The 10,629-nt window shown below is 34.4% G+C and overlaps 3 protein-coding genes across 5 annotated transcripts; 1 reads left to right on the forward strand and 2 right to left on the reverse strand.

Moving 5' to 3' along the window:
• The first annotated feature begins 51 nt into the window (after positions 1-51).
• On the forward strand, positions 52-1,789 carry LOC107861718 (beta-fructofuranosidase, insoluble isoenzyme CWINV1-like). The gene is made up of 4 exons (XM_047408814.1): positions 52-154; positions 723-848; positions 1,079-1,176; positions 1,607-1,789. Exons 1-4 carry the CDS (start codon positions 52-54, stop codon positions 1,787-1,789), a joined length of 510 nt encoding a protein of 169 aa, XP_047264770.1.
• On the reverse strand, positions 1,592-3,158 carry LOC107864709 (E3 ubiquitin-protein ligase CIP8). The gene has a single exon (XM_016711142.2). The coding sequence runs from the start codon at positions 2,648-2,650 to the stop codon at positions 2,024-2,026; it is 627 nt and encodes a 208-aa protein (XP_016566628.2). The 5' UTR covers positions 2,651-3,158; the 3' UTR covers positions 1,592-2,023.
• Positions 3,159-3,298: 140 nt separating this feature from the next.
• LOC107861720 (nucleosome assembly protein 1;4) lies at positions 3,299-7,202 on the reverse strand. 3 transcript variants are annotated; one of them, XM_016707065.2, is made up of 12 exons: positions 6,714-7,202; positions 6,521-6,564; positions 6,276-6,371; positions 5,262-5,354; positions 5,035-5,116; positions 4,889-4,950; positions 4,623-4,810; positions 4,322-4,499; positions 4,188-4,231; positions 3,809-4,004; positions 3,676-3,693; positions 3,299-3,585 (listed from the first exon to the last, which is right to left on the reverse strand). In XM_016707065.2, exons 1-12 carry the CDS (start codon positions 6,883-6,885, stop codon positions 3,517-3,519), a joined length of 1,242 nt encoding a protein of 413 aa, XP_016562551.1. In that variant the 5' UTR covers positions 6,886-7,202; the 3' UTR covers positions 3,299-3,516. The 3 variants fall into 3 exon arrangements, with proteins under 3 accessions (XP_016562551.1, XP_016562552.1, XP_016562553.1); XM_016707066.2 differs by having other exon boundaries at positions 3,676-3,695; positions 3,814-4,004; positions 6,714-7,059; XM_016707067.2 differs by having other exon boundaries at positions 3,676-3,690; positions 6,714-7,059.
• Between the last annotated feature and the right edge of the window lie 3,427 nt (positions 7,203-10,629).

Genomic DNA, 10,629 nt, shown 5'->3' on the forward strand with positions numbered 1-10,629 from the left:
TCTGGAAATCAGTTGCTACAATGGCCAATTGTTGAAATTGAAAAGCTTACAATGAATTCAGTTGTTGAAGATAATACGGCGCTTATGCCTGGATCAGTACGTGAAATTTCTGGAGTGGTAAAGAATTTCTTTTTTGCCCGTATATTTTTAACATGTAAGCTGAGACAGAGATAAGATTTTTATTTCAAAAATTCAAATTATAAAAACACCAAAGAGATTTTCACATATATTCAGAATTAGCATTATTTTTCCACTATAAGTAGCTTTCCTAGTTTTTTTGGTTATTAATCACATTTGTTAGGGTCGAAACTTATACTTATATTTTGTGTTCAATTGAACAAAAATATAGCTATCATTGTCACTTAACATATTGTGTAAAAATTATAGCTAATTCAGCTTATTGCGGTACTTGTCTTGTTTAATATAAAAAGCATAGTTATCAGTAAATTTTAAGAGCAAATAACATATTTTAGTTTTTAGGTTACGAATTTCACTTGTTATGAACGGTTAGCATCAAGTTACTTATTAGTCGACTTACCATTTTATGTTTATAGAGTCAGTAAATTATTATCAAAAATCGCTAATTTCTAATGGATGTATTTACATGTAATATTTTCGATGAATTTCCGTAGGAAAGTGGTTATCGCGAGCCAAATTCCAATAGGTTGATTGTTCGTTGGAAATTAACAATTTTTTCTTGATTCTTTTATTAATACAAGCAGATGTAGAAATGTCATTTTCAGCTAAAACGTTGGAAAACGCAGAGAAATGGGAAGGAAATTGGACAAATCCACAACAAGTGTGTAGCATAATAGGTGCATCAGTAAAAGGTGGGATTGGACCATTTGGTTTGCAAGTCTTGGCATCTAGGACATACAAGAATATGCTGCTGTTTTCTTCAGAATTTTCAAAGGAGATTGCAACAATTTTATAGTACTCATGTGTAGTGACCAGACCCGGTATGAGTCGGATCATAAGAGTCTGTCATACGCAGTCACCTTACATTTCTGCATCATGAATGTAATTTTAATGCCTTTTTTTTTTAACTAAATTGAATTTTCTTTTTTCCATGTTGTAGGTCTTCCTCACACTTGCCTTCTAGTGATTATGACAAAACCACTTTGTGGAGCCTTCTTGAATGTCCCTCTTCAAGAGAAATTGTCATTGAGGACTTTGGTATGCGTTTAATAAGTCATTAACTAAATTGTATACAAAAGTTTGGTATGATTTTCATTTAAAAAGAAAAAGCGAATTGTTTGAGAAAACAGTTTTCACCAAAAGTGACAACATGAGTTTGGGGAGCGGCGCGGAGCAAACTTTAACCTGCTAAGATTTTGACCCGCCCTACCTCACCTCTGTCCTGCATGTGATAGCTAGTTTCGAGATTAGTTAATACTCACCAAAGGGCCAAAACTATTTTAATGGTGCCAACCAATAGGTTTCAGTAGCCTTAATTCATATTGTTTAGTAATTTATTGGATTTATATTCATAATTTGACAATACTTTATTGTATTAATATCGAGAATATTATTTAATTTGACAACATTTGATCATATATTTATTTTTGAGAATATTATTTAATTTATATTGTTTTTGTGTGTGTAGATTGATCACTCAATAGTGGAGAGCTTTGGTGGAGAAGGAAAGGCTTGCATTACAGCTAGGGTTTACCCAACTAATTTAGCAGTGGATGGTGCAACCCATTTATATTTCTTCAACAATGGTTCCCAGAGCATTCACATCTCTAAGTTTACTGCTTGGACCATGAAATCAGCTCAAATCAATTGATGAAATCCAAAATATATAGATTTATTTTCTTAATTTCACAACATTTTATTGATATGCTCTGTATCTGTAAGCATGAATATTATGACACACTCAAATAAATTGTATTTCTTTCAAAATATTCAAAGGATGCACTAAAAACCAATCAAACAAAGAAAGGACCAATCTTACAACTTTCTTAAACTATTCACGAAGGGCCAAGTGAACTCTACATGTTGAATTTTCTTTTATTCACGATCAAGATGGCAAAACAAAACGGCAAATTGGACAATTCCTCTTTACCCCTAACCAATTCATTAAACAATTTCCATGGAACACATGAGAACAAGGCATTTTTGTTGCTTCACTTCCCATCTCCATCTTTTCCCTGCATATCACACACACACACTCACTTCCCAACTTGACTTTCTCCAAATCTTCATTGCCATCAAGACCAACTGCCTCACTACTTTCTTCAATGAAGTCACTGACAGGAATGCTTATATAAACTTTCATTGTTAGTATTTTCTTATTCCTGTTATAAGGTTCATTGGCAATTTTATCAGCAAAAGAACATATCTGACGTAACATCATAGGTTGTCTATCTCCTTCCACACCCATTATATGCAACATTCTTGTAACATTATGCCACGGTAAATTGCTATGGGGCAATCGATCACATCGCTCCAGAAATATTTCCGTTTTGATAGTACTCTCTAACCGGAACACATCGTGTTCATCATCTTCTTCTTCTTCTCCTTGTTCCCTGAGAAATTCGACCTCGAATTTGATGATGAACTGATCGTAAGGTGCTGATTCAACGCTGCTTGTGTCAAGACTCTCGTCTTGGTGCACATCACAATAATCATCAGTTACAGAATCCATTATACTGACTGGAAATTTTTAAAGAAGTTGATTTTAATAAGTTGATGTTTAGTGCTACTTATATATAAACTTTTAAAACAAGTGGTAGGCTGGTAACTACAAAGAATCCTAACACTCTAGGAAACCTTTAAATGGATTTTAAGTTGGAAAAGGATTATTGGGAATCCTAAAGGTATTAGGAAGGCTCTTAGAGTCGATCAGGAAAGTTCTTAAATATTAGGAAAACATTAATGTTGATTTTAATTTGGAAAAGGATACTGAAGATTCTTCTTTGGCTATTAATAACATGTTGCACGTAATGTAATTCTAAAAACGACTAGTCAAATCATCCTCAACAAGCAAATTTAGATTACATCAAATGATAGTTGTTTCGAAAAACTATCTAGTATTGTTGGGGATTGCCCTTAATTTTGTATTTCTATTAAGAAATTTTGGTTTTTACGCATGAAAATTCTACACATAAGAACCTGAAAATCTCATTTCTTCTACTCTTGTAAATGGTCATAGAAGGTCATTTCCCCATGTGTCGAGTAACTTGATGCAATAAAGCTGATATTGAGCGACTAAGAAACTAAGCCTATCAACCTTAAGTCGAACTAATACAAAATCTGAAACTACCAGAGACACTAAAATGAGGGCAGAGGAGAGTGGGGATAAGCAGAACAGAATATAAATGCGAAATTTTTGGTACAAGCCAAAGTCCATCCCAAGCAAACACAGAACTCACACTAGATTTTCATAATAGATAACTAACCAAAAAAGAAAAAAAACAAAGAAAGAAAAAGCAGGCATATCAACACAGCCAAGGCAAAATTAACGAGAAATGGCATGGTTGGGTTCATCAGCTGTTATTGGCACAACACAAACTATTGCTGCTTGCACTCTGGAGGACGTTCTCCCTGTTGACCTCCTCCTGCTTGTGCTTTGGCACTCTTCTACAATTTTGACAAAGAAATGTAGCATCACATACTGATGAAATGGAAGGCAATTTACAAAGAAATGATGCATCAAGTCGTTCATCTAACCTTTCGTGCTGAAGACTTCTAGGCCAATCGAATAAACCATACGGGACAGACACAAGAAAAAAAATCAGCATCTCCAAAAAAGCTAAGGGAAAAATATGAATCACTTTGTAGAAGCAAGCTAAACATATCTTACCTTCTTTCTGCGCTTCTCCTCTTCTTCATCTTCATCATCATCCTCGTCGTCCTCTTCTTCATCCTCATCTTCATCGTCGTCGTCGTCATCATCATCATCACCACCACCTTCAATATCATCAAATTCATCCCCTTCAGCAGCCTCACCAGTAAACCATGACACGGCATGGGGGATGATTTTGTCCCGAATTGTCGAGCTGCAGACAAGGAAACCCCAAATGGAAATGTCAAATTCACTCTTTCAGTTTAACACAGAAAACACAGCACCATAGAATCCATAGAACATGTAGAAGTTGTTGGGACAAGGTTCAAACCAAAGCTGGACATCAATTCATAACAAATCCAAAAGGTAAAGGGAAAAGGTGCAAGCAGAAACAGACCCAACATCGTAATCTTGTTCCATTAGATTCTGCAGGTCTTCAGCCTGTCAAGACAGCAATTACTAAATAAGATCAAGAACATTCTTACATTACATTACATAGTAAATGAACAAAATAAAAGTTGTTGAACCTACCGCATCTTCATCCAAATCATCATCATCTTCAGGTACTTGTGGAGGATTGAAGAAATTGAAAAAGCTCTCACAGCTCTCAGTCTTAATTATGGGTTTGGCATTCTTTGACCCTTTCTTTGGCTTCCTTTTTAGTATCTTCTGTGTCAAGCATTTATTCGGATGCCATTCAATCTTGGTACTGCAAGACATCCCACCACATCAAATAAAAAAACAATAATAGGATAACAATATATAAAAACAAAGGACATAGAAGTTAAACTTGGGAGTATATAAAAACAAAGGACATAGAAGTTAAACTTACCCTATGGCCTTCTCCAATATGGGATCATCATCATCATCAATCATGTGGTAGGTTTTAACCAAGACAGTATTCTTGAAAAAAGGGTTTGTATCAAAGAAGAACTCAAGCTTAAAGCCCTTTCGATCATCAAGCTTGCACCACTTGATATCCTTGAGGTACTTCAACGCTTCTTCATCACGCTCTGAGATCTATAGCAGTCATTTGCAAACAGTCAAATGACCAGTAACTCAGACCACAAAATATATGTAACATTCATTATTATTTACCTCCTCTGCCAATATCTCGTTAGTCTTCATTGCAGTCAGCCAAAAGTTGGGAACACCTTTCTCTGGCACCAAATGTTGACATGAAATTTTAAAGCATATGTTAAGATCAATCTGCATGGATGAAACAGATATAGTAGATAGTTTACCATTTTCAGTCTCTTTATCTTCGTCCATGGGAGCTTCATTAACACACTCCACTTCGACAACCCCATTGACTATTTCATATCTCTGCAACACATCCAGAAAACAGCCAAACCATATCTCATTTCCTTTTTCTTTTTGCTTTTATTTGGGGGCTGGGGTGGGTTAAGGAGAGGCAGGAGAGTTAATTTCAACTGCAACTGCGGAACAACTTACGAGTTATTTTTCTCACCTTTGTATACAATGGTTCATACAGCTTCTGGTATTTAGCTTCTAGTGCAGCCCTCTCCTCGAAAAACTTTGCTTCTAGCTCATCATGTTGGCTCTATATATAGGGAAAATCAGTTTAAGCCTTTTTCTTCCATTTACAAGTGGAGCAATTGGAAATATGCCAGCCTAATGTAAAAAGCTAATCACATATCAAAAGAATTGGCCGGAGAAAATGAGAATGGACACCACAAATTAATCATTAGGTTAAGAATTTGTTCCTCTGTGAGCAATAAAATAGGTATGGCTGAATGAGCGGCCAGTTCATCACAAAACATAGCACATTTGACCTGCACTTCGCACATCTTTCAAGATGGGCACAACTTATGCCAAGTCATATAATGTAAATAAAGGACAACTAGTTGCAACAGGGCATATTTGCCAAACCATTGCCACATTCATGTATCAGTCTGTCTTCCTCCCATATAAATGCAGATGAAAATCAGACATGACTAGTAACACACCATGAGTAACACACCATGATCTTCATTTCTATATGTCATAAGGACATTCCTAACAGCCTACTATTATGTTAAAACAATGAATTAACTACTAACATTCAGAAAACAGGAACAATAAAGAAGAGGAGTAACAACAATCATAAGACAACCAACTACGAGAGAATACTACTACTGTTGGTATGAACAGGGAATAGGTACTGTGCACCAACCTACCGCTCTGAAGGTAAACAAAGCACAACTATCTACTAACCTTCTACCCTAATCTAAAACCTCCATAACCTCTCACCCAAAGTCATGTCCTCAATAAGTTAAAGATATGACAAAAACTTGGACATCACTCACACTCCTCGCTACATTTATCAACCTAGACATCATACTCGAACTACAGATTGAACTACGAAGCAGCTTTAACTCAATCGATAACATACAAAACCGCCAAGGTTAAATCAGTTAAATTATTCCACCATATACCAAATTAACAACATTCGGAGAAAAAAAAAAAAGATGAATAAAAGCACCTGAAGCTCTCTTAGAACGTCTACACGCTTCCTAACTTGTGGCGTCAACGTCTCGAGTATATCTGTATGCTGTCCAGCCAAATTCTGAAGCTTATCCTACAAATTACACAAAAAAAAAAAAAAAGATATATCATATGGAACAAGCCGTGTTTTGTTGAGTTTTATGAGTAATAAATAAACCTTCGGATGTGCAAATTAAAAAAGTGACAAGTAAATAGGAACGGAAGGAGTAGATAATATCAAACCTTAAGCGCGTTCACTAAACCAGCACGATCCTCAGCACTCAAAGCTACACAGAGAAAAAACAAACGAGATTGAAATTAATTAATTCATCAAAAAAAATCGTGAATTTAGTCGACGTGCACAAACGCTGGCTCCGACACCACGGTTATAAATAAATGGAATCAATAAAAGGCGAATTGTGATTAGGGATTGTACCGGCGGTAGCGGCGGGGAGGGAAGCGCCGAGATCGGACATGTCGAACTCATCTTTATTGGGATTATTACTCATACTTTGACGGATTAGAAACCCTAGCTGTTTTTTTGAATGAGGGGAATGAATAGGAAAGAAAAAGGAGGGAACTGATGAAAGGGTTTTTTTTGTGGGCATGCTGTATTAATATTGTAGAGTTTATGAAGCTACCTTTCGGTGGGTGCCGCTCGTACGTGTCCGACGAAAAACCATTAAATCGAAAAATAATTGAAGCGATAAATTTATGTTCCTTTCGGATTTGAACAAGAAAGAAATTGAATTAGATTAATTTTAAGTTAGTCCAGATTAGTGGTGGCAAATGTTTGTTTTGTCAAATATGGTCTATTATAAAAATGAATCAATATAGAATGAAGTAATAATCATGTTAATAATGGATCAATATAAAATGAAGTAATAATCTAACTTGTTCTTATTTCATACCGTAAAAATAGAGTAGATAACATATGAAGTGACTCATAATATTTTATATTTTTATGATTTGTTTGTACTCTACTTTAGAATTAAATATCTAAATAGTAATAATTCACAAAAAATATTTTGAAGTTTTTTTTTTAAGTTAAAGTACAATTCACCAAGATTTAACCTGAATTGATCTTAGGATCAGGATTTGGGTCCTAAATTGAGGTAGAGGATAGGGTTTTGAATTGATAGTAGGGGCCCGAGTTCAATGTCCCAAATCAGGATTAGAAACCGGATCAAATATAGTTTTTGAGTCTTTGGTGGAGGATTGGATTGAAAGTCGGTGAATAGTCAGGTCCCATACGAAAGTCAGAGGCGAAAGTCATGTCTCAAGTTAAATCTAGGATCGAATCCCGTGTCAAAAGGGGAGTCCATGATTGAGATTTCGATTTAAGGTCGGGAGTGGGCTCTAAGGATGGAGTTGGAAGTCGAGTCAAGGTCAGATCTAATTAGGATCTCGAATCGGGGTTTGGGGTCGAAGTCGTTAGTCGATTTACAGGTTAGGTCACAAATCAATTGCCGATTTGTGAATCCAATATAAATTAAGGTCGCAACTAGGTCCCGCTCAACGAAAACTAAAAGGAATCAATTGAAACCCAAACTCACAATTTGATACCTTATTTAGTTTGGGAAAATTTCAGAAATAGCAATTTTGTAGCTTTAATTATAACTTTTATAGTAACAGTTTCATAATTACGAAAAATAGCAAATTATATTTGTATTTAAGTAAAATGTTGTTATATAAATACATATACAAATATATATGTATTACTCATAAATACATATTCACAACTGAAAAATACATATTCTTCTATTACTATGAAGTGGGTAAAATATTGCTACTTTTGTTATAAGTTGTAATTTTAAAAAAGTATTGTTATTTATTGTAATTATAGTCTTAAGGATGCTAGTTTCTATAATTTTTTCATTTATTTCCATCCATGAAAAGGGAAACTTTAAGTCATGGGTCCATTCTTCAAAGTAATGGGGAATTTTCCTATGATATTATATATTATATTATATTGGTGCTCATATATGGAATCTCGTATGATCAAAATTTTAAGGCAAATTATGCGGAGTGATATTTTGAATGATTATGTTTTACGAAATAGAGTGTTGATCAATCAAAAACTCTCATATTAAGAAATTAAAGTTGTGAAAATAAATGCATTAAGACAGTTGTGTGGGTATACCAAATGAAATAAGACATGAAAATGGATATATCTAGAACAAGGTGAGAGTGAACACAGTGGAGGTCAAGGTACTACAGGGGAAGGTAAGATGATTCAGAAATATGATGAGAAGACACCAATGATCCAATGCCGAGGTGTAGGAGCTTGGTCGTGGATGAATTATGAGAGGTGGTGGTAGTTCAAAAAAGCGAAAAGACATTTCCCCCCTCCCCCTGAACTTGTCCTCCAAACTCACTTTAACACTTAAACTTAACTTCCGTTTATTTACTCCCTTAACAACTTTCAAGTGAATTAATTTCCCCCCTAAAATCAAAAACCCACTCTCACAATGGAGAGTGCACTACACACGCGCCACATCGTTGTCATGTCATTGTCACGTAGGAAATTATAGTTTAAAAAAATAAAATAAAATCCCACACACTTACTTTTTATATATTTTCTTAAAAAAAGAAAAAATATATATATATACTATTTTTATAAATATAAAAATATATTTTTTATATAAAATAGACCCCACCCCCCTTCGTTCTTCTTCTTCACAGCCCCCACCCCCAACCCACCCCAATTCTTCTTTAGCAGACATACTCCCCCACCCCCCACCCCCCACCCCCACCACCACTCACTCTTTCTCCCTTTTTATTCCCCATTACTGCTACGAAAATGTCTTTTTCTTTAATTTTTTTTCATTTTCGTCATTAACACCACCAAGAAAACAACCATAAAGACATCAATTTAATGGTTTTATCAATAAGAATTAGAAGAAGAGTGTTGGAGCTAGATATTGATGATGATTTTCCAAAATCAGTCAAGAAGAAATTAATTTCAACCATCGAAGATGATGATTTTTCTAAGTCAATCAAGAAAAGTCCATTTCAATCATTGGTGATGATGATTCTCTACAATCAATCAAGAAAAAATTTAAAATAAGTTCACTTTTTAGTTCCAAGAATTAAACTAAGCTCATCGAATCTACAAACTCTTCCAAGAATCAAACCAAATTAACCAAGATTTCTTCTTCTTCCTCTGATTTTGGTACAATCAAAAATCAAATCAAGCTTGCAAAAATAAAATTTTCTCTGTCTGATTCAGTTTTTAGTTCAACCAAAATCAAAATCAAATTCATCAAGCTTACCCTGGAAAAGGAATTTGCACTAAAAGCCCAAATGAAAAAAACTCAATTCCACTTCCACCAAATGCTCAAATTCAACCAAAACCACTTTCCCTCCAATTAAAAAATCCTCCTCAGATCTATCCAAAACCAACTTTTCTTTGCCAAAGAATAAAACAACCAAAGAAACACCATCACTAAAACCAATCTTCCACAAGGAAACATGTTAAGAAAGAAACACATCAATACACAAAGAAACGGGGTGGAGATTTGAAGTAGATGAAGAAATGGGGCGGGGGTTCAAAGTAGATGAAGAAATGGGGTGGGGGTGGGGGGTGGGGGAAGGGGATGTTAGAAAGAAGATGAAGTTGGGTTTCTTGTTTTCTTTTTTTAATTTTTAATTTTATAGATGTATATAATAATAATAATAATAATAATAATAATAATAATAATAATAATAATAATAATAATAATAATAATAGCAATAAAGTGGCCTTTTTTACAAAAAAAAAAATCACTCGCTTTTATTTTTTATTTTTTGCCATGTCAGTCATAGGGGTGAAATTAATTAACTTGAAAGTTGTTAAAAGGGTAAATAAACGGAAGTTAAGTTTAAGTGCTAAAGTAAGTTTGGAGGACAATTCAGGGGGGAAAAGATGTCTTCTCTCTTCGAAAAAAGTATTAAATTATGTGATTATACATGACATGACACAACTTCGATTTACTAATGACATGATTTTGGATAGGAGATTATGGAGGGAAATCAAGGTCGAAGATTAGTTGATAGGTGAGTGTTGTCTCACATATTCTTACACAGTAGTAGTCGTATTATTATTCTTGTAGTTTCTTATTTCTTCAATTTTTGTTACAATTCATTTTTTACTGTACTTCGATTATTGTACTATTTTATTGTAGTCAAAGTTTCTTTCTCAAATTATTTCTCAGCATGTCTTGTTTGGTCCTCCCTTTATTCCATATTAAGTGAATTGTTGAGGCAATGCATACATATTAAGAAAAAAAATTAAGACATAAACTAGACGTTACTTTTCAATTTTGCCCTTTTTAGCTATTGTCAAACTAATTTAAAAATTCAAAAGCACC

The sequence above is a fragment of the Capsicum annuum genome, chromosome 3 (genome assembly GCF_002878395.1).
Source record: "Capsicum annuum cultivar UCD-10X-F1 chromosome 3, UCD10Xv1.1, whole genome shotgun sequence".
NCBI classification, from domain to species: domain Eukaryota; kingdom Viridiplantae; phylum Streptophyta; class Magnoliopsida; order Solanales; family Solanaceae; genus Capsicum; species Capsicum annuum.